Genomic DNA, 24,863 nt, shown 5'->3' with positions numbered 1-24,863 from the left:
ATGCTGGTAGCAATGAAATCAAAGTTAGCTATGCAGTGTCCGTCTCTATTGGCGTATAAATCACAACATAATCGTACTTTCCCGAACATTCCGAAGTTCGAGACGCTCAGACATTTTTACAGCTCGTTTTCGCTTCAGTCTAGAATCGAGACTATCTGAGAGAAGCTCTAGCTTTATTCCTAATCGTCTTCGCCTTATTTCCGTCCGAGCAATTTATCCGCTGCAGTCGACACAATTTTCTACAAAATGAAATATTACAGCTCAATGAATAAACCTAGCGAGCGCTTTTATTGGTCAATTTTAACACTTAGCATTTTTAGGGTTCCGTACCCAAAGGGTAAAACGGGACCCTATTACTGAGACTTCATTATCTGTCCGCCTGTCTGTCCGTCTGTCTGTCTGTCTCCAGGCTGTAACTCAAGAACCGCTATAGCTAGACTTCTAAAATTTTCACAGATTATGTATTTCTGGTGCCGCCATAACAACAAATACTAAAAACCAAATAAAGTTAATATTTAAGGGGATGAAGGGGATTTGAAATTTTCACAAAATCCTTAATAATGTGTGTACTTTGAAATAGTAAAATTAAAATAAAATAAATAATTAAGAGCCCCCCAAACAAAAAACACAAATTTTCCATATTTTCACTCTATAACGGTATGGAACCCTTCGTGCGCGATTCCGACTCGCACTTGGCGATTATTCTTAGTACGTGTTTTGGATATTTTGTAATTACTTTAATTTTCGTCACTTTATTGTTTGTGTATTACTTATTAACAATTACTTATTAACAGTTCATTATCCTATCCATACCAATATACCGATCTGTCTGTACATGTGTTAAATGCTTCAGGTTTTAACCCTTGAACAGATTTGGATAAAAATTATTAATGAAGATACCTACCTATTTTGAATTCCTGGTACGGATATGAAATCGAAAGGATACGAATATCAGACATCCATACTAATCTTCTTATATACAGAAATGAATTTTCGAATCTGTTAGTCGCGCTAAAACTCGAAAACAGCTGAACGGATTGGGCTGATTTTAGTCTTAAAATATTCGTAGAAGTCCAGGGAAGGTTTTAAAGTGAGTAGTGACACGAAGTTCAACGGGACAGCTAGTAATATTATAATTGCGAAAATGTGTCTGTCTGTATGTCTGTTACCTCTTCACGCCCAAACACTACCACTGAACCGATTTTGCTGAAAATTAGTGCGGAGATACTTTGTGCCCGGGAAAGGACATAGGATACTTTATCTCGGAAAAATGTACAGTTCCCGCGCGATAAACGTGTTTGGCGCAACAGAGTTGCGGGCATCATCTATCACCCACAACACCCTTTGTCCCTAATTTTTATGAGCCTAATAAATTATATAATATAGTAATTTAAATTCCAGGTAATATCTGGTAATATTTTGTTTTAATTTCCATATTTGCAGATCGTGTGGAGGAGGTCGGATGTGTCCCACAAACACTCCTGCAAACACCATTAGGGATGCGTTTACTTGCCATATTTACCTACATAGTTTGCACAATCATCTGAATTGTCACCTTTCTTACTCACCGCATACACTATCTCGACGTTTGCATAAATATAAGGCTGGCCGCGTACACACTGTTTCCGTATTAGATTTCCGAAATCCGAATGCATGGAATCAGTTGAAAATACATTAACTGGCGCACACGGTCGCTTTTTTCCGAACGAAACGAATTCCGCATTTACGTTAAAACGTAAATGCGGAATTAGTTAAAACTAATGTGAAATTTCGAATCGGCATTCCGTGACGCTAACGCGCTAATGGCCGACTTACACGGGTGACTAAAGCCGCACGATTTACGCCGTACGGCGACAATCGGCCGGATCGCAAGCCCCAAAGTCGTGCGGCCAATGGCCGCATGCGGCTGGTGACTAAAATCGACCGTGCAAACGCTCAGTCGCAAGCGATCGCTTGCTGCGAATACTACTGTCGACTGGTGACTTGCCGGGTGACTAAAATCGCCCCGTTAGTCACCCGTGTAAATCGACCATAACATTCGATTTTTTTTACGCACAAACACGCCGGCTTGCACCTTACTTTAAATTAAATACGGAAAATGTATGTATGCGGCCAGCCTAAGCAACGGGTTGCGTTACGTCGAGAGTGCTGACAGTGAAAATTTAACAGGCCTGCTGCTTTGTTGTTTTTGTTAATTTATTTTTATTTTATTTTATTTAGGAAACCAAACAGTACAAATTTACTTTTTGTAAAATTTCTAGGAATATTACAATAGACCATTTACATGTTTTCACATTTATGATTGATTTATGATTCTAACTTAACTGCAGATATTTTCACCACGCGGTACAAGGAAAATGTGATTTTGTCTTTTACACAGTGGTCAATTCCCCCTCAGTAAACCAAATTTTTTTACAAATTTTCGACCAGATCATGTGTGCAGATGTAAGTTTAACATTTTTAACACACTCAAAAAAATGTCTACGAGTGACACGCGGAGACTGCCGCGGTAAATCTATTGCATAACATTTTTTATCAACATATGCAGTTATAATTCACATACAACTACTCGCACGCACACAAACACCGTGCCGAAGTCTGCCGAACTGAAACTATGTAAGCGGTTATAGTTTAGACATAACCGCTTAGAAATGGGGGGTGTTAGTAGTTTTATCGTTACGGAATTTCTTGATTCGGTCGCTGCACTCAAAAGCTATGCAATAACTTAAAAAATAACGAGACCCAATGGAATAAGAAGGATTATACATTGCTTGCTTGTGTAAATCTTAGTAAATAGTCAGTACTCAAGATGCATCTCGGTCTCAAGACTCGGTTCAGGCTCTGTGATTGGTTGGCTGTCAAAATTTGGACCAATCACAGAGCCGAACCGCGTCTTGAGACCGGGTCGCATCTTAAGTACCTACTGACTATTTATACGGGCCTTAGTCTCTAGTGTCGGATTAAAATAGCGGGATCGCGCTACAGGCTGATAAATAAGTCTGAATAATACGATAGCTGTAAGCTATTTGATCTTAGAATAGACTTGATTGCAGCTCTTAGCGGCACATAGAAATAGTTTATAATATAATGATAAAATTACTAAAGTCCCTATATGAAGTATAATACTTGTAGAAGTATAATGACAGTAAGAGTTTCTTGCTTCCATTTAGCAAAAAAAGTTCCTCGTTAATTATGTACAGCCGCCAAAAATACAGTCGTTATGTTTCGCACAATTTACGTCACTTACGAAATTTCGTAAAAGAAACAAAAAGTGAGCAAAAGTTCACGGCTGTCGGGAGATATTTTTGGACGATGAAATTTACATTTTACGATATATTTAAGGAATTTTATAACACGATAAGGGGGAAACGAGGGGCAATCTCGCCGCTCTAGTTGAGGATCAAAGACTTTCTGTACCCGCGCGCTAACGTTTTGTATAATCATTGATCTTTCCTAAAGGTTATGAGGTTACATTACAATTTAATCAGACAAGGGGGAAAAGTTAAATGTTAGATGCTTTATTTGGGTCGTTTTCCTCATTTAACTTCTGGTGAAAAAAGGAATTTGTGGTTGTATCAGTGTTTCTGTTCTGTGTGGAAAAGTAGCTCCAAATGAACCGATTTGATTCTAGTTTTTTAATGTTGACGTGCTTAAAGGTGCGATGGATGCGATTCATGATTTAAGGTCGGAAATACCTTATAGATAATTTAGAGAGATTTCTCAATATTCATATCCCTGTTATGACGTGCTACTCCAGCTTTACATAATTACAAATATTTACTTGTCGGGACTCGGGTTTCTATACTTTGTCTTTGACAGATAGTTAAAACTTCTTTGAGATGGTCGTTGGAGCAGCAAAATGCCATAATATACATTCTATGTTGACTCGTAAATTTGAAAGGAATTTTACCTCCATGTCTTCAGCATGAGCGCTCCGTACGTAAGGCAGAAGCCGACCTCCCGCAGCCAGACCCTGGCCGTGCAGGTCAGCCCTGAGGGTCTACCGTACATCACCAGCGTCGTGCAGTAGATCAGCAGCGCGCCAAGCACGATCACTCGCAGCAGAGCTGGACTAGCCGCCCGAACAACCTGGATGACGATATTCATGAAGTAGACCATTTAACATTATTTTGTAATGTCATCTCCTGTTGAGTCAAATAAATGAAGATGAGAGTGGATGAACTGGGTAACTCACATATTTTTACAATAAAAGAGCAATTACACGTCATGTTTTTCTTTATCATTTAAACAAACCTTTTAACTTACCACTTCATCATCTAGCTAATATTATATAATAGCTCCCACACCGGTTTCGGTGACGGTGGCCGGTTTCATTGAAACCAGGCCAGCTACGCAGGAGTAATTTTATAGTGCCCAAGTGTGTGCGCAGTACACAAGAGCACTCTCTATTCCTTTTACTCTCATAACACAGTGGGACGGAAGACCGACACCACTGGCGAGAGATCAGAGTCAGACAATCAGGTGATCAACCTGCATTGTCCTAACCAAACTTGGAAATAACATGTTTCCAATACGGGAATCGAACCCACGACCCCCCGAGTCAAGAGCCACGCTCTTAACCATTGCACCACAGAGGAGGTTTTACATAGATAACGCTAAATCTCACAGATACCTAAATTGCTTCCGAATTTCTCTGTTGTAATTATCGAATGCAAGTATCTATGTACCAACAAAACAATGGAAAGTGATTACTGTCACTTGTGCTCAAGCACTCTGAGCTATAACTGTTTGGTTCCTAGAATCTAATCTCCCCTTAGGCTTTCAACAATTGTCACTCACTTTGACACTGCTGTTATCCAACGAAAGCGAAACAGCACAATGGTACAGAACAAGGGTTTTCTGGTAAGGCGTATAATTTACTCAATCCAACACATTTGCCTTAGATATCTATATATGGCTAGCCTGGAACTAAAGTGGTCTATGTAACATTTTAGGCTAAATCCATCTAGGAGCATTTTTGAAGTCAAAAACAATAAATCATTCCCAGCAAAAGTGGTCTATGTGTCCATTCGTCACCAAAGTTAGGTTATCATTAAAATACCAGTTTAGAATTGATTGATTTTTTTAAAATAATAATTTCTAAAGTGGTCTAACTACCATTATGTAACATAGACCACTTTGTTCTTATAAGTTTGTAAATTCTAAAGTGGTGTTTAAGAATAATTTACATTAAAAATCTAAATAAGAGATTAAAATAAACGAAAACGTCAATAGGTATACTAATAACGTTAGAGCAATGATATTCTATGTTACTAACGTAACTAAATTGGAAGTTTACGGTAGCAACGCGATTCCACTTCGAAGATGGAGGCATATCTCACATACTGACATAATGACATAACGAATATATGACTTGACATTGTCTTTTGAACAAAAAAGTGGTAAATGAATTGATAAAAAACTGTAGAAAACATAATCCGTTTGGTGTTAATAACATGGTGGGAAAATTTGTATCATTTGATCAACTGCAGTCAATGTTTAAAGAGTATCAGAATTTAGTGGCTCAAGGTGCTATGATTTCAAGAGTGAGGAAAGCTAAGTTTGTAAAAAATCAATCTGAGATGTATTATAATGATGATTATTCTGAAATATATAAATCAGTGGACTTAAAGAAACCTACTGTAAACTTAGAAGAGTTCTTGGTATTTTTGCGGAATTTCGAACCAACTAATGACAGTGATATTCGTGCCTTGTCGTTTAAAAAATGCAGGATATTAAGAAAATGTTAAAATTTGTACCACTGGTTCATCACCCTTTTTACCTCAACCTTCCCCATAAAAATCGTAGAGGTGAAAATGAAAATGAATCACAAGATGCTTTGCCAGCACTTCGTGATGACAGGCAGAATGATAATAATAATTAACAATATCCTGCCTGTCATCACGAAGTGCATGTTTCATTTTCAGTTTCACCTCCACGATTTTATTAATAGAGGTTTTTTGATTAATATGACCAATTTCTTAATTTTAATCGTTATTTCCCCTTATGCAATTTGGGGTTTTCTTAATTGCCATAGTTCTAAAGTGGTCTAAAAGACAACTTTTCTTATTTTAATTTTTTTTTTTCGTTTATCACGAAAATTACATATGGATACCTAGCTAAGTTATGTATTTAACTACAGTATAAATGTTTAACATCAACAGAACATACATTCATAAGCACATTGTGACTTCAAACGCGTTTCGTTTGATTACAGAAAATAATTATTTTGTATCATAGATCACTTTAGTTCCAGGCTAGGCATATATAAAACTCAAAGGTGACTGACTGATTGACATAGTGATCTATCAACGCACAGCCCAAACCACTGGACGGATCGGGCTGAAATTTGGCATGCAGGTAGATGTTATGACGTAGGCATCCGCTAAGAAAGGATTTTGATAAATTCCAACCCCAAGGGGTTCAAATAAGGGATGAAAGTTTGTATATAATAATACTCCTTAACGCGAGCGAAGCCGCGGGCAAAAGCTCGTACCACATAAAGATGCAGCCAATTACTAATACGACACCTTGGTATAAACAGCTGCACGTTATTGCTACCATTTTGTATTTCAGTATCGACGCGACTTTCTTTAAGAGTACATTTATTTTTCAACTTTAAATATATTTCCACGCGGAGCAGCTGCTGCAGCCTAAGGTATTTTCAATTCCGTGATTTATGTGGAAAAGCATTTCAAGCCATTCATTATTGTCAAGCTGTCAAGAGTGAACAAGGCACAACATTTGAATCGGATTATGTCATGCTCACTGCTCAGCCAACAGATCACAACTGACTTTGACTTGATATAACCACGACATATAACGTATAATCAATCTTACAAGAATTTTGTGGTAAGTACTTGGATACTTCTATCAAGGCACACTTTACAAGGCGGCAGCAGTTCCAAAGCCACTGCCAGTTGCTCACTGCGCACCATAAGAACCTTGTTAGTCTATTGGTCATCCGCTTATAAATTAATTCCATTAATGATGCACGTTCCAATTTCTATATGTCAGCTGTATAGTCCGTGGGCAATATGTGCAAACCTCGTTATAATAAGCTTTCCCGCACGGCGAACCTAAGCCTGTTGATGCCATTAATAAGCCAGGTTCGCAGATATTTCCGACGGGTAGTATTAAAGTTAAATTTACAAAATAAGTAGAACAGAACTTGGTCTGACATCAGATTTTTTTATAGATGGGAAGATTGCACGGAGAAGCTTGGCATTTTTTACAATCCTACCAGACAAAGAGCAATCACGCGGTCAAGAGTTCAAGCAGTCAGTTTTATGTTCTTTGTGTCATAGATATTATACTCACACAGGGGGTTCTGACCGCTCGAACGTATAATGCGAGCGCAGTGACCGCTCTCTGTCGGAAAGGTCCCTAAGGGCCTGTTTCACCACTTCCTGATAAAATATGTCGGATAGGCTATCTGACACTTATTTGAGAGAAATTGGACGTTACTAACCCGGACGTGTCCGTACTTGATGGTGAAGTATATGATGAAGGGGAGGCAGCAGATGACGAGGCAGGCGAGGGCGAGGATGGTGGACCGCACCACCCAGTTCAGGGCGGCCACGCACGGCGAGCCGTCGACGCACGCCTCGCAGCCCTCCGCGCACGGCAGGCACTCGAAGGCGAAAGTCTCGCCGTACAGGCTGCGTTGATTCTGTGTACACAATACACATCATTATATTGATGCATTTCTAAAGTATCTAGGATTAGGGTCAATTCAGACCGCAACGTGACGAGGCGAGGCGCGACGCGACGCGACATAAATTTGTATGGATTTGACAGATGTCGTCAGCGTGAGACGTCTTGCGAATCTGTCAAATCCATACTAATTTAGAAATGCATCTACGCATCGTCGCGTTGCGGATGTTTTTTGACAGAAGTCTATTAACAAAACTAGTTGATATTACTTTAGGGTTTGTATGTGTCCTCTACATAAAGTTCACTGTGAAAGTAGCAGCGCTGAAATGAAATTGGTATGGCAAAGTCCCGGAGCGTCGTGAATTTTCCCATACAAAAGTTAAAGGGTGTCACACACAGAGCAGGTAATGTCAAGATGTATAATAAGTATAATAATAGCTCCCACACCGGTTTCGGTGACGGTGGCCGGTTTCATTGAAACCAGGCCAGCTACGCAGGAGTAATTTTATAGTGCCCAAGTGTGTGCGCAGTACACAAGAGCACTTTCTGTTCCTTTACTCTCATAACCCAGTGGGACGGAAGACCGACACGACTGGCGAGAGATCAGGCGCAGGACCGACTTTTTTACATGCCCATCCGACGCATGGATCATCTTACTTGTCAGACAATCAGGTGATCAGCCTGCATCGTCCTAACCAAACTTGGAAATAACATGTTTCCAACGCGGGAATCGAACCCACGACCTCCGAGTCAAGAGCCGCGCTCTATACCACTAGACCACGGAGGCGTTATATAATAAGTATGTATAATATATTGCCTATGAAAAATTCTACAGTTTACAAATCTCTTCTTGTGATCCCAACTCCACTACTACTCACTAGGGAGAACAGAAGATACTTTTAAAAACTTTTCAAATACAAGTAAGTTTAAAATAAGCTCGGAACAATTTTCAGTCTCACCGAGACACGGCTCGTATATTCCGAGAGTTTTGGCCGGTATATAAAAGTAATGGAGTGCTCAGAAATCTGTATTATGATTTAGAGATCGTTTTAGTGCCTCAACGTGACTAGATTTTCCAAACTAATATTATAAATGCGAAAGTGTGTCTGTCTGTCTGTTTGTTACATCTTCACGCCCAAACCGCTGGACTGATTTTGTTGAAATTTGGTATGGAGATACTTCTACTTTGAAGTCCCGGGAAAGGACATAGAATACTTTTTTAAAATGTACGGTTGCCGCGCGATATACTAATTTTGACGCAACGGAGTTGCGGGCGTCATCTAGTCTATATAAATAAAACTCAAAGGTGACTGACTGATTGACATAGTGATCTATCAACGCACAGCCCAAACCACTAAACGGATCGGGCTGAAATTTGGCATGCAGGTAAATGTTATGACGTAGGCATCCGCTAAGAAAGGATTTTGATAAATTCCAACCCCAAGGGGTTCAAACAGGGGATGAAAGTTTGTATATAATAATACTTCTTAACGCGAGCGAAGCCGCGGGCAAAAGCTCGTAATAAATATTATTGATCTACGTATAATTAATATAAGTCACTAGTAGTGTTGAAATCGATTAAAAAATTAAACCTTTTGGCCGATAATTGTCATCTTTTCATCGTTTATAATATAACTTTTAAATATCTATATATATAAAACTCAAAGGTGACTGATTGATTGACATAGTAATCTATCAACGCACAGGTCAAACCACTGGACGGATCAGGCTGAAATTTGGCATGCAGGTAGATGTTATAACGTAGGCATCCGCTAAGAAAGGATTTTGATAAATTCCAACCCCTAGGCACAGTATAGCAATATGACATATTGCTATACTGGGGGGTTCAAATAGGGGATGAAAGTTTGTATATAATAATACTTCTTAACGCGAGCGAAGCCGCGGGCAAAAGCTCGTTATGTATATGGGTAAAAATGGCATAGTTTTCAAAATTCATGGCCACTGATTAAACTTAGTTCAATTAATAAAATATATTTCGACATATTAATATTAATATTATCGAACTTCTAGCTATTTTTCTAACTAGATCTTACATGGATTTTTTTTAATTGGGAATCTTATTCTTAGATAGCGATAGCTGAAATCTGCTGCAGTCTACCTGACCGATCTTAGGCCGGTATAAATAGTCAGTACTCAAGATGCATCTCGGTCTCAAGACACGGTTCAGGCTCTGTGATTGGTTGGCTGTCAAAGTTTGGACCAATCATAGAGCGGAACCGCGTCTTGGGACCGGGTCGCATCTTGAGTACTGACTATTTATACCGGCCCTAGTCTACCTTTTCCTCGCCTGCATTGCACCTCACTTGCAAATCTGTGGCGCCGATACCCTTTTATAGCGCGGGACCGCATATTTTTCCGGGATAAAAAGTGTCTGATGTCCTTTCTCGGGACTTAAGTTTCCCCATACCAAATTTCAGCAAAATCGATTTAGCGGTTTTGTCGGGAAGACGTAACAGACAGACGCTTTATTTATATATAAATAGCATTTATAATATTGAAGTTTAGATTTTTTCGTACCATTTCAATGAATGAACGAAATGATTAATTAGCCGCTAATGAGTAATAAGCACTTGGGCTATATCAAAATCAAAATCAAAATCAAAATATTTTTATTCAGAGTAATTTTTTTACAAAAATATTTCTGAACGTCGATACTAAGGTGCCTACCACCGGTTCGGGAACTAACCCGGCGAGAAGAACCGGCGTAAGAAACTCGCACGGGGCCATCTTTTACTAAAAAGATGGAAAATTACAATTTGAACATATATAGTGCACCAAGGCTTTAAATGAATATGTCAATGGGCGCTGCTGGTAAAGAAGAACTGTCAAAAATGACGTTTTTGTATGAATATAATATTTCTCGCTCAGAAACAGTTGTGTAACAAATTGTACAGGAGTTGAGTGCTGTTTAACAGTTAACAGTTGTCAGCCATTTGTGTTGTAAATTGTATAACAAATTGTGTAAGGATTAGCAGAATTGCTCTTAAATGAGGCATGATTTAAAAAGATTATACCTACTCTTTCGCCGTGTAAAATGTATGTTTGCAAAGAATAAACTCCGAAACTACTAAGGCAATTTCGATAAATTTTGGCACAATTTGCTACTACGCGAAACATCTTGTTGTAATAATTAACAAGTGATTTTGTAATTAAAACTTTTTAATCAGGACTTAACGCGACTTATTCAAGTAGTAATGCTACTACGAAAACATACTTTTTCTCGACGTTTCGGCCGTGTTACAACGGCCGTGGTCACGAGGGGACGTTGTAACACGGCCGAAACGTCGAGAAAAAGTATGTATTCGTAGTAGCATTACTACTTGAATATGTCGCGTTAAGTCCCGATTAAAAAGTTTAATTATAATGCAACGCGAAAGTTTAAAAAGTGATTTTGTAGTTACATAATAAAAACATTTAGGTAAACTAAAAATATTTTACGTAAACTATAACACAGAATATATATTAGTAGACTATAATAAGTATTATTTTGAATGTTACGTTATCTAACCGAGATCAAAGCTCTGTCCAATGTATTTCAACGCCAAGGGACGAGATAATATTATTATTTTCAATCGGCCAGCCAGATGTTAGAAAAGCTATTTGCATAACAAAAGATTGCGCAAAATTATGTTTTCACTCTTTCGGTACATTTACAAAATACGTGCTCGACCAGTTGTATCCATGTTGTATCTAGTATATATTATTAATATGTACGTAATAGGTACTCGCAACTCATTTGACAGATTCTCTATATCTGTCAAGTTAAGTGGTGGATAGCCTATCCACTTATCAGGAAGTAGTGACGAAACGACGTGAGAAACAGACCCTTAACATTATAACAAAATTAAACAATTCACTAGCTGTTGTCCACAACTTCGTCCGCGTGAATGTATATTGTTATTATAATAGATATTTAGAAAATTGAACACCCATCTACGACTATTTTATTTGGATCTATATTACACACGAAATTTTTTATTTACATCAAAGAGCCAGGAAACTTGAACCACAGATACGTTTTGAAAAATCCTTTCTTCGAAGACCGCTTGGCGTGGACAGGGGACGGGATTTAATGTAGGCATCTATCCCTCTTTAACCTTCCTTTTACTCTCAGATTCCTAACCTACAATTAAACCAGAATAAAAAACGCTTTAATTTGTTTACTTACTTACCCAAAGGGTGATTTCTTTATGGGCGTTGGCCCACCGGCCACCACACATTCCCACCACTGTATCTCCTGTGTCACCAGGATTGACAGCGGTATCCAACCACGAAAACACTTTGATATGATCTCAAGGAGCCCGAAGGATATGCTCAAACTGGTTTGGGACCCGCAACGAAATTAATCAGAAGAAAATAGAACTATGAAGTATTGTAATTCCTCTTTCTATTTCAAGCGGAGACAGCAAAAAGTTGCAGTGACCGAATGTCAAATAAGTTAGGGGAAGCACCACTAAAATAAACTATAATAATAATAATAAGTGTGACTACAAATCTATAGCAAAATTATTAGTATTGGAATTTGTTGTGTTAGACTGTTGCCAATAATAATTGTTAATGGAATCAGGCGTTACTTTGCGGAAATCCATAGTTTAAATTTAGTTTGTTATTATTTTTAGCAATATTCCGCGAAAACAACTTCCACCTTTAAGTAAATGAGTGAGTGTACGCATAGGCATGCGTACAGCATTGGACTCTACGAACAACGTCCGTTGAGTCAACGGACGTTGTTCGTAGAGTCCACATCCTGAGGATGCTCCGGTGTTGGGGCGAAACGCGCGTCGAGGTTTTCAACCTGCATGGTGGTGAGGGGCCTTGCACGGATTTGCCAACATTATTGCTTGTGTGGTGGTGATGTTTGCAGGTTCTTGCATGCGAGTGTACGCATAGGCAGTGTGGGAGGAGGGAGGTGCTGTACGCATGCCTATGCGTACACTCACTCATTTACTTAAAGGTGTAAGTTATTTTCGCGGAATATTGCTAAAAATAATAACAAACTAAATTTAAATAATAATTGTGACAAAAACGCTTGAAGGCACGGAAGTTCCTATAGCGCTGTCCACGATATCACCGTAGTATGCGACATTAGATTTACAATGTAGGTTGTGTAATGTCTAGCATTGTAGTTCTTTCGTCTTGACAAAAAAACTCTCCCAGAGAACATGATGAGTGGCTTATTCAAACATACTGCCTTCGGTCGAGCACATATTCTACCTATGTGCGCGACCGATGCCAGTAATTTAGATCCGTAAAGTTTGACTTTAAAGTTTACATGGCCGGTAACGAATTGAGTTACGCAGTGGTCAATATCCATCCAGTGTTTGGATAATCGTTTACGAATATTAGGGAAAAGTTTTAAAGATCGACCTTTGCTAGAATTGGTAATCACTTTGTGTATCGTTGTAAATTGAGGAGTTGCTTCAATTCCATTATTCATAGTTCCCATAATGAAATTTCCACCATCGCAATCATAACTGTGAAAGTCACACTTTCTAAAATTCGAGAAGTATCTTCAATACCTCATGGATCCCATTATAAAAGTTTCTACTTTAGCAACCAAAGCATCAAATACAAATTATAGCCCTTAAATTAATGAAAGATTAATTTGACATAGAAATCGCACAGAGACGGCGAAATAATTATTATCAATTTCGATTCTGACCCTTTTAATGCAAAAATGTGGTTATGGATGGTGTAATGATGGTGGTGACCATGATGATTAATCTAATTGACATAGTGGCATGTGCTTCCAGTATTTTAAATAACGCTAAACCCCCTTCATAAAATATTATCTTCTTATAAGGAATCAGGAGTTCCGTTCAGTAACGGAACCTTCGGAAGCCCTATACCCTGGGATATGCCTTGGTGCAAATCTTACTTTTTGGTGGCATGTTATGTTAATTTTACTTAAAAAAAGTAAGAATTACTGTAATGTTTTTGTTGTAAAGGACTTCCGTCGATAGTCGATAACTCCCGATTCCGAGAAAACCATTGTCAAGTCATAGTTTTTGTAAACATGGTATCAAATTCGGGTTAACAATCTATACAACAAAAAATAACTTTGAAAATCTTACCACAAACAGCAAAGTTAACATTAACTCCTCCTTTTTTTGGAAGTCGGTTAAAAAAAGTATCTAAGATGTTGACCAGGGATGTAAGGTATCACCATGCCAAATTTCATTGCAATCGGTCTAGTGGATTCTGAGATTAGCCTGTTCAAACAGACAGAGAAACAAAAATTTCAAAAACAGTTAAAATGTGTTCTACTTCTCTTCTAACATGCCTCTGACTTGTTGTTGTTTTTTCAAGTTTATTTTCAATGTACAAAAATTTTACCTCTTCAATTTTATTTTAAGTAGGTATATGTATAGATAGATCGAAGATAGATAGATAGATAGATTATATATTTTGTGCGTAAACCAAAAACATTGTGAAAGGTCGTCCTAAGTTAATTATGAGGTGTAAAACGACAAAATGTGATTCTTGGAAAGCATAAATTGTAAGCGCGAAAGAGCGGATAGACGGGAAAATTTCATAATACATATTCCTCTGAAATGTTCTCAGAAATCTTACACGAATTTTTGAGAGCTTGCACAGTAATAAAATAATATTATTCCCTTAGATTTATACCGTGAATATAACACAAATATATTTTCAGATGTCTGAAGACTAGCAGGGATAATTGACAACTACGTATACGTAAATCGAAAGTCATACACGGTGCGTCACAGTAATGTGACACATGAAAGGATGTTTTGGCACGTGGTTGGCATTTTCATGGGATGGGAAGCGAAATAAAATAAAATAGATTGTTTCAACCTAACACCAGCTATAGTAATAATTATACTCGGCCACATGTAAAATAGTACTGGGATAACATAAGAAAAGAGTGCTGTGATTGAATATTTTCCCAAGTGACATGTTAGGGCCAGGCCACAACATTGCGTTGCAGCGTCGTAATGCAAAAAAAACATCGCACAGAAATGCGATGCGATGTCGGAGCGCATCATTGGAAATAGTCACTGTCGCATCGGAAATTTACACGATGCGTTCTGCGGCGTCGTAGATTTTTACGATGCGACACCGCAACGCAGTGTTGTGGCCTGGTCCGTTGTTACAATATAGCGACGTTATTTTTGTGAAAAACCTATCCTGCACGTCTGTATCTTTTAATAATGTTATAAACACCGATCACTTTCAACACAGTACAGTGACACAGGGTGTAACAAAACTAACTGATAATAATAAGGATAAGTAAGGGTTGCCTATACTGTGTGTAACAAAAATAAGTTTAGTGATAATACTTTAGAGTTTAGGGTATGTACGTGTTCCTTGTAGAAAGTTCACTGTGAAAGTAGCAGCTCTGAAAAACAAAATTTATTTTTCACTTTTGTATGGGCAAGGGTCCGAGCGTCACGAGTTTCCCCATACAAAAGAGAAAAAAAATTGGTCTTTCAGCGCTGCTACTTTCCCAGTGAACTCTCTACAAGGAACACTACACACCCTAAAATATTATCACTTATTTTTGTTACACCCTGTATAGCTGTATAGAGTTCACTGTGAAAGTAGAGCGCTGAAGAGTAACTTTTTTTTTCACCTTTGTATGAAAAAATTAATGACGCTCAGGTCCTTACCCATGCAAATAAAAGAAGCTATATAATATATAAGGGGCACATATACACCCTAAAGTATTATCACTTAGTTCTGTTACACTCTGTACAGAAATAACCAAAGAGGAAGTTTAGAAGAACTAAACTTCCTCAGAGGCGTTTATAAATCATTACCCTCCTTTCTCTATAGTCGGTACAACTCACCAGCAGATGTTTCTCGTACTCCTCCTCAATGTCGCTGCCGTTGTAGAAGCGGTTCTCGGCTGTGGTGTTGGGGAAGTAGAACCCTCGCCGACACACGCACCGGTACGAGCCCCGCCGAAACCCCAGACCGGGGACTGGTACGCACTGCAACAAATATTCAATCAATCAATCAAATCAGCCTGTACTTGTCCACTGCTGGACATAGGCCTCTCTCAATGAACGCCAACATGGCCGATCTCCTGCTACTCGCATCCAATATGGGCCCGCAACTAAACGGAGATAGTCGTCCCACCTGGTTGGAGGTCGACCTATACCCTGTTTACCCAGCCTTAGTTTCATCATACATACATTCCAGAGTAGGTAAGTTTACTCCAGCGATCAAATTCAACAAATATGAGGAACTCTTATTATAATATTTATATGAGACTAACTCAGCCGAAAAACGTCGCTTTGGGTTAGTTGTTTGGAACGGTGTGGGAATATTCTTGACAGCCTTAAAGGAAGATTTTCCGACCGCCTCAGACCGATAAATCAGAGCTATTTCAGTAATTTCGATAGGAGTAAATCAGGATTTTATTTTTGTCATTTCGAGTACGACAAATAGATAATATATAAATTAAAATCTACAGGATAAAGGTACAAGTTGGAACTGAGCGACAAGTCGCTACTGCAGACGACGACGTGTCCGCTGCTAGCGACACGAAGCTAGCGACATTTATTCATAGAAATACATAGAAACCAGTAGTTTCGCGACGACACGTCGTCTGCAGTTGCGACGTACCTCCAGAAGCGTCTGGACTCTGGAGTCGAAGGAGTTTGACAACAAAAACCGTGACAGGAGGTATAATAATATTAGATAGTTTTGAGGAAAAGGGACCAACAAGATGCACGAATATCTGCATGATCTCTCTGCTATTGCTTGGCCCCTGTGTGCGCCCACTTCACACAAAGGAACGGCTTGGCCTTGTATGAACGATATATTATATAGCAAGACATTTAATTAAGATCTGTGCACAAAGCATTGTACTAATTATTATTATCCTGACCCAATTAATTAAGACTTGTGAGCTGCAAATAGTACTAATATGTTATTCACCAAGATTTGATTCGTTACCATCCATATAGTGATATCTTATAGTCAGGGAGCCCCGGAATATTTTTTTTTTTATAACTAACAAGCTAATTTTTGTGAGTAGCTTCATTTTGATAAGACAAACAATATTGTTATCTGCGAAAAATCTTGAAAGTGGTAGCTAACAGAGATAGAAAGGACTTCATACTTTGACCTACCAATATACAAAAAATCTGCGGGTTAGGGTTCCGTTTTAGGGTACCGTAGTCAACCAAGCAACATTAACCAGCTGATTTTTTGTATATTGGTAGGTTAATAGTTACATAATTTAAGAGTAACGTTATCCTACAAAATATAGATTAAACAATATTTTAGGACCAATCAAATCAAAGTATTAAATCCTTTCTATCTCTGTTAGCTACCACTTTCAAGAATTTTTCGCTTGTTGTTTGTCTTATCAAAATGAAGCTACTCACAAAAAATTAGCTTTATAGTATTCAAAAAAGATTGTTCTAGGGCTCCCTGACTATTATACGTTCCACACAATTTAAAGTTTTTAGCCTTCAATGCAAATTTTATTACACTCCTAAACTCTGTAAAACAATACTAAGTACTTCAGAACTTAATACGGCTGCGGGCTGAGTATAATTAATCATTTGCAAGTGTCTATATTTTGCGGCGGTGAGATTAAAGCATTTTTCATAATTAAATCTCGCTATCCCCCGGCCGGATTACTCCTCCCCCTTCCCTTACTCCTCTCTATCTCTCTCTTTCTCTCTTTCCCCTTTTACCCTGTTTCCCCCCTGCGGGCAGACGCAGCTGTCATATCAATTACCCACGGCTCTTTAACACGAATCTACCGACCTCTCGCGGTCCGATCGCTGGTATTATGGTATATGATATTCAAGGCAATAATAATTCTGACAAAATTCGCGTATGGCTGTAATTTGATGAAGGTTATCTACGTTGTAGATTTATTCGTCTTTAGTTGCCTATGATCGTCCTCGATTGTGTTAGAGACAACTGCTGCAGTAACAACGGTCGCAAACATGTCTATTGCTGAGTACTCACATACGGTTTTGTTCGATAGTTTTACTCCAAATCGAGTAATAATTACTGTGTGGACCGCAAAACTCACAGCTCGAAGACTCGCATCGAGCCAGCTCGAAGGCTTGCATTGAGCCAGCTCGATGGAATTGAATATATTAGAGTATAACTATCGAGCAATGCTGAATGTGTGGACGGAAGCCCGAGCCGTGGGTTCTACTCTACGTGATTGTTCGATCGAGCAATACCGTACCTATGTGAGTACCTAGCATATCATCACAACTCGACATTGCAACGCTTTTATGGTTGCAATAGATCCCAAATTTGAGATACAAGAATTTGGATTGAAAACTTAAAAAAAACGACTCTATCTATATATACAGGGTGTAACAAAAATAAGTGATAATACTTTAGGGTGTGTACGTGTTCCTTGTAGAGAGTTCACTGTGAAAGTAGCAGCTCTGAAAGACGAATTTTTTTTTCACTTTTGTATGGGCAAGCGCCCGAACGTCACGAGTTTTCCCATACAAAAGTGAAAAAAAAATTTGGTCTTTCAGCGCTGCTACTTTCACAGTGTACTCTCTATAAGGAACACATACACACCCTAAAGTATTATCACTTATTTTTGTTACACCTTGTATAAAACTCAAAGGTGACTGACTGATTGACATAGTGATCTATCAACGCACAGCCCAAACCACTGGACGGATCGGGCTGAAATTTGGCATGCAGGTAGATGTTATGACGTAGGCATCCGCTAAGAAAGGATTTTGATAAATTCCAGCCCTCAGGGATTCAAATAGGGAATGAAAGTTTGTATATAATAATACTTCTTAACGCGAGCGAAGCCGCGGGCAAAAGCTCGTCCCCCTATAAATTTCACAACATTCCCATTTTAAAACTCGCTAGCCTGGATGCACTCAACCCTTTACTCAATCGGCATATCGATATCAAACAGCCTATGAGGGGTCCATAAATTTGCAAGTCGTCCGTATGGAAATTATTCGATCATAAAACACTCGCATTACGAAATCCCGTCATAACTGCGGTCCTAAACTGGGAACCGATGGGCCGATAGCTGACGACAGAAGTAAGGGAGCAATATAAAATAAACGAATGCGAACACGACCTCTCTAGGGTTGCTACTCGAAGGCTCGCAAAAATAGCGGTAGCGTAGACTTAAAAAATGGATAGAGCGTTTTGTATCTTACTGTAAAGTAAAGATGGGCTGGAGAAATTAAATTATACGTGGAAGAGCCATGTTTCGGCACGAATGGGCCGGCTCGACCGGAGAAATACCACGTTCTCACAGAAAACCGGCGTGAAACAGCGCTTGCGCTGTGTTTCGCCGAGTGATTGAGTTTACCGGAGGCCCAATCCCCTAACCTATTCCCTTCCCTACCCTCCCCTATTACCTCTTAAAAGGCTGGTAACGCATCTGCAGCTCTTCTGATGCTGCGAGTGTCCATGGGCGACGGAAGTTGCTTTCCATCAGGTGACCCGTTTGCACGTTTGCCCCCTTATTTCATTAAAAAAAATGAGAGTAAGAGAAATAATTAATCGAATATTAAATTAAACATGCGTGCAGTTTTTTTTTTGGGTAGAATTCTAATTGACTTGCCTACAAGCCTACATAGGGATGAGTGTCAGGTCACAGGTACACGGTCGCTCCTTCTCTTTCTAGCGAGTGACCTACCGGTATTGCTTAGTCCGTTCAATAATAACTTTTCTATACGAAGACTTTATTGATTGGTACGAAATTTTTAACGATAGCCTATCAAAGGCGTTAGCAAATAGATAAACTACTGCCAAAAATCCTCAGACACATAAAACAAGTATAATAGTAATTTATTAAATTTATCCTTGAGTGTGAGAAAGCCTATGATTGATAGCAAAAAAATGGATATGGGGAACAGCCAATAGACGGCCCAAAATTGTCTAAAATAAAAAAACGTAAGTCTATGAGGGATACCGAGAAATCTCGTACAAACAATATCAAAGTTTAACGGCAAATAGGGTTGTCTATATCTCGGCGAGAACAGACGTGTATCTCCATAAATTTAGCTCCGATCGGCAACCCTGAAACATCAACGCCAATTTGGTTTTGGCGAAATAAAGTTTATGGACGGGACGGGATAAACAAATCTGTACTGATACGCTTCGAATAGCCGATTTTATAAATTGCTTTTTTGATGTAAAGTTATGGAATTGTTTTGAATCATTGGATGCCAGTAATCCCTTGTGGTGGCTATCGATAAAGGGTAGATATTAAAGTATAAATTGGTACTACTAATATATATTCTGTGGTATAAATACAAAATAAGTAATGCTAACAAATAGGAATCTACAAGATGACTGGTGAGACATGTTCAATACTTAAGGAGAGTACTCTGTACTCGATTCTCATTATAATTATGTAATAAAATTAGGTTGTTAATTTTTGTCCGAATTTTCCTTTCAATAACTGAATCATTGACACTAAGTAAATAACGCGGGTAGGCAAGTACGCATACTATGCGGCCAGCGCGGAGACGTGCGCCATCAAAGAAAATTTTGTAGTTGGGTAAATTTATTTAACTTGAAGCTACATTTACTCAATTGATATATTTTTATCTTATATAATATAACGCCAAATATATATAAACGTCCTCAAGTATTGAACATAGTATTATCTCACCAGTCACGCAGTATTTAAAGCTTAATTAGTATAATAATAATAATAATAATAGCTCCCACACCGGTTTCGGTGACGGTGGCCGGTTTCATTGAAACCAGGCCAGCTACGCAGGAGTAATTTTATAGTGCCCAAGTGTGTGCGCAGTACACAAGAGCACTCTCTATTCCTTTACTCTCATAACCCAGTGGGACGGAAGACCGACACGACCGGTGAGAGATCAGACGCAGGACCGACTTTTTACATGCCCATCCGACGCATGGATCATCTTACTTGGCAGACAATCAGGTGATCAGCCTGCATTGTCCTAACCAAACTTGGAAATAACATGTTTCCAACGCGGGAATCGAACCCACGACCTCCGAGTCAAGAGCCGCGCTCTATACCACTAGACCACGGAGGCGTTAATTAGTATATTATTCTGATAAAAATTGTTTTGCCTATAATATAAGTTAGGGAAATATGCTTGAGAGCATCAAAGGAAGATCCTTCGACCGAATGGTAAATTGTCATTTATCACGTTGTGTGTCAAATATCACGCCGATTAAAAAAAAACGATAAGTGCGGCTGATTGTAAGCTATTTGGTTCACTTCATCGTTATTTCAAGTATAAAAAATGTTATCCGATTTATGTTCTTATACAAGACATGTACAAAGAACAAAATCGATCTAGCCGTTTTGAAGGAGATTTGCAACAAACACCGCGACACGAGAATTTTAATTAGATTCTATCAACACAAAGCCCTTTACAAATCACAAAGCAGGAAAATGAGCTTAATTACCAGGAAATTAGAGTCTATGTTGCGAGCGTAACAATTGAATTTTCAATTTCAATATTTTGGCCTCTTTGACACATCTTTGATGTCTTTTCGGTTTAAATTTTATGGCTTCGCTTGTGGAAATAATGAAATATAAAATGTTTAATCCGGCCTTTGTGTCGCCTGAGTGACAGTTCATTAGCCAGTTATTTCGGCCACTTTTTCCCGACTGTTCAGATAACAATCTTTTTCATTTTCGAGCCGAGTCCTCCCGTACTAAATTAAGAATGGCGGCCAATACGATTCCGAAATATGTATACTACTGGACCTAATTACATGCCTACAAGGATCTTAAGGCAGTTGGGTGACAGTGATCAGAGCGTGGGTGTGGAGTTCTGTTTATAGCTAGATAATTATATATTATCTTATTATCAACGCCTCCGTGGTCTAGTGGTATACTCGTAGGCTCTTGACTCGGAGGTCGTGGGTTCGATTCGTTGGAAACATGTTATTTCCAAGTTTGGTTAGGACAATGCAGGCTGATCACTTGATTGTCTGACAAGTATTAGATGATCCATGCGTCGGATGGGCATGTAAAAAGTCGGTCCTGCGCCTGATCTCTCGCCGGTCGTGTCGGTCTTCCGTCCCACTGGGTTGAGAGAGTAAAGGAATAAAGAGTGCTCCTGTGTACTGCGCACACTTGGGTACTATAAAATTACTCCTGCGTAGCTGGCCTGGTTTCAATGAAACCGGCCACCGTCACCAAAACCGGTGTGGGAGCTATTATATAATATTAGCTAGATGATGAAGTGGTAAGTTAAAAGGTTTGTTTAAATGATTAAGACAAATATGACGTGTAATTGCTCTTTTATTGTAAAAATATGTGAGTTACCCAGTTCATCCACTCTCATCTTCATTTATTTGACTCAACAGGAGATGACATTACAAAATAATATTATGACATAAACTGAAAATTGTAATTTAGTATCTTCATGATACAATCTTTAGTTAGATCTTAAGTACAGCCCTACAAGTTCTTTATAACTAGGCTTCCTAGACTGACTTTACAAGACCTAACTTCTTGAACTTTACACCCTAGTCAAAACATGGCTTCGTTCCTCGAATAACTAGTAGTATAATTTACGGGTTCCTTAAGTTTAAGACAACGGAACATTACACACCAGTATTTTTCTATAACCTTAGTTTTTCGCCTTATAATAAGGGGTCCATCATTGAACTATTATTACGTAATAATAATAGTTCAATGGTGTCCATGGACTTTCACAGTCTTGAGTATGTCATATCATCGCGTATTGGTGTGATTTGTAGCATGGTAAGTATAATATTAGCTGTACACTTTGTTCCATTAAAATTTCAAAATCCTATGTCCTTTTCTGGAACTCAAAGAAAAGGGTTTTACAATGAGACTAGAGCTCTAGAGCTATGTTTACAACAGATGTATCGCAGAAGGTATATTTCCAAAAATTTGGCGTTCCGGTTGCATAAACTTAATACCTAAAGCGGGAAACAAACCTCCTGACGACCCAAAATGTTACCGTCCGATAACGTTACTGCCTTGCTTAGGTAAATTACTAGAACGTCTCATCGTACCTCGCCTGCTACCCGGTGGCCCTACATTCCATAGCCATCAGTTCGGTTTCACCGCCGGGAAATCGACTGTTGACGCGGCGTTAGAATTAAGAAAAATAGTTAATTTGTCGGAAACTAAATACGTGGTCGCTATTTCATTAGATATTTCCGGGGCCTTCGACCATGCCTGGTGGCCGATGGTGCTAATAAAACTAAAAAATCGAGGGTGTTACTGCAATATTTATTCTATAATACATTCTTACTTTTCTAACGGTCAAACTAAGCTTCGTCTAGGACATTGTACACATGTCAAAGACTTAACGTGCGGCTGCCCTCAAGGATCGGTAATTTCGCCTAAATTATGGAACATCGGATTCGACGATTTGTTTGTATACTAGTTGGTTACGCCGATGACGGGTTTCTTATCGTTCAAGCAAACTCGCGTTCCGAAATTGAGTCTAAAGCCAACAGTAGTCTTAATTTAATATCTGACTGGGGTAAGCGTAATCGTCTGAAATTCGCCGCGCAAAAAACTTACCAAATTCTTTTAAAAGGTTCCCTTATATCTTCCCCTAGCATTAAACTTGACAATATTAACGTTAAACGCAAACAGTCGCTCTGTTATCTTGTTTTTTACTTAGAAAATAAATTTACATTTTTAGAACATATAATTCAAACCGGTGAGAAAGCGAAACGCAACTTTTACTCCTTTACCAAAATATCTACGTCAACATGGGGCCTCTCATTCAAAACCCTAAAATTAATTTACACTGCTACTTACCTTGGTAGCATTTGCTACGGGGCCCTCGTGTGGGCCGATAGAGCAACTATCGGCGCGGCTCGTCGCAAGTTGCTACAAAGCCAACGTCTTGCTCTTATATTCTTGTGCAAAGTTTACAGAACCACAAGCACCGAAGCCTTGCCCGTGTTAGCCGGAGTTTTACCCGTTGACCTTGAGATTCAGCGTCGTGCGACAATGTACTATCATAACAAAAAATTGACAACCCGTTCTTTTTAAGCGCTCGCGATAGAAATAAAATAGCAAGATTGTTTGAACCTTTAGAAAACTCTTTGCAAAGCCTAATCTCCGAATGGCAGTCGCGTTGGGACTGTTGCACCAAAGGGCGACATCTTTATATTTTTTCCCTAATATTCGTGAACGACTATCCAAACATTGGATGGATATTGATCACTGCGTTTCTCAATTCCTGACTGGTCATGGAAATTTTAAGGCCAAACTCTACGGATTTAATCTGGTAGCATCACCCATGTGCGAGTGCTCGACCGAAGGCAACATGTTTTAACAACAACAACAGCTCATCATGTTCTCTGGGAGTGCAGTCTCTGGCAGGACGAAAGAACTACAATGCTAAACAACCTACTCTGCACATCTGGTGTCGCATACTACGGTGATCTCGTGGACAGCGCTAGGAACTTCCGTGCCTTCAAGCGTTTTTGTCACAATTACTATTGGCAACAGTCTAACACAATAAATTAATTTAGCTCTAGCGTAGTAGTCACTATTATTATTAACGTTTATTCCCGTGGTGCTTCTCCCCTTCAGTTCTTTGACTTTCGGTCACTGCAACTTTGTGCTGTATCCCGTTTTTTATTGGGGAGGGAATCTGGAATTCTACTACTATTTATCCTACTCCTATTTTCTTCTGATTAATTTCGTTGCGGGTCCCAAGACAGCTTTAGCATGTCCCTCGGGCTCCCTGAGATCATATCAAAGGGTTTTCGTGGTTGGATGCCGCTGTCGATCCTGGCGACACAGGAGATACAGTGGTGGGAATGTGTGGTGGGCCAAAGCCCGTTTAAAAAAAAAAAGAGACTAGAGCTGTTGCTTACAGCACATAAAGATAAAATCGATAAAATGAGAAAACTTAAAAGTCTGTCATTTAAGGGTCAATTCAGACCGCAACGCGACGCGTAGATGTATTTCTTAATTTTTATTGAATGGGCATTGTCTAAAAAAATAATATAAATTAAATAATTTTTAAATTCATTGGCTAGTTTTTTTTCAATCATTTTTTAAAGTTTCGCTCTGACGTCATCATCGGCGGCCAATTGACCTCTGCAGTATGTTTTAAATTTCCTTTCAATCTTATTTATAATGGCTGGTTCGTCAAATTCGTCTAATGCAAGTTTTCATTATGTGAAAGCTGATACGAGAAGCTTACCAAAAGTTCGAAACGTAATGTTGGTCGAATTTATTGCTAATTTAACGC

The 24,863-nt window shown here is 38.9% G+C and overlaps 1 protein-coding gene across 1 annotated transcript in view; it reads right to left on the bottom strand.

Moving 5' to 3' along the window:
• Positions 1-24,863, bottom strand: part of LOC121730164 (probable G-protein coupled receptor 158) — a 193,799-nt gene that overhangs the window by 17,603 nt on the left and 151,333 nt on the right. The window contains exons 5-7 of the mRNA XM_042119080.1: positions 15,492-15,635; positions 7,472-7,672; positions 3,911-4,089 (exon numbers count right to left, since the gene is read on the bottom strand). Coding sequence (XP_041975014.1) covers positions 3,911-4,089; positions 7,472-7,672; positions 15,492-15,635 — 524 coding nt within the window. The remainder of the gene's footprint in view (positions 1-3,910; positions 4,090-7,471; positions 7,673-15,491; positions 15,636-24,863) is intronic.

This window comes from Aricia agestis, chromosome 9 (genome assembly GCF_905147365.1).
Source record: "Aricia agestis chromosome 9, ilAriAges1.1, whole genome shotgun sequence".
In the NCBI taxonomy this organism is placed as follows: domain Eukaryota; kingdom Metazoa; phylum Arthropoda; class Insecta; order Lepidoptera; family Lycaenidae; genus Aricia; species Aricia agestis.
Note: the sequence above shows the minus strand (reverse complement) of the source record. Positions and strands in the feature narration are given on the sequence as shown.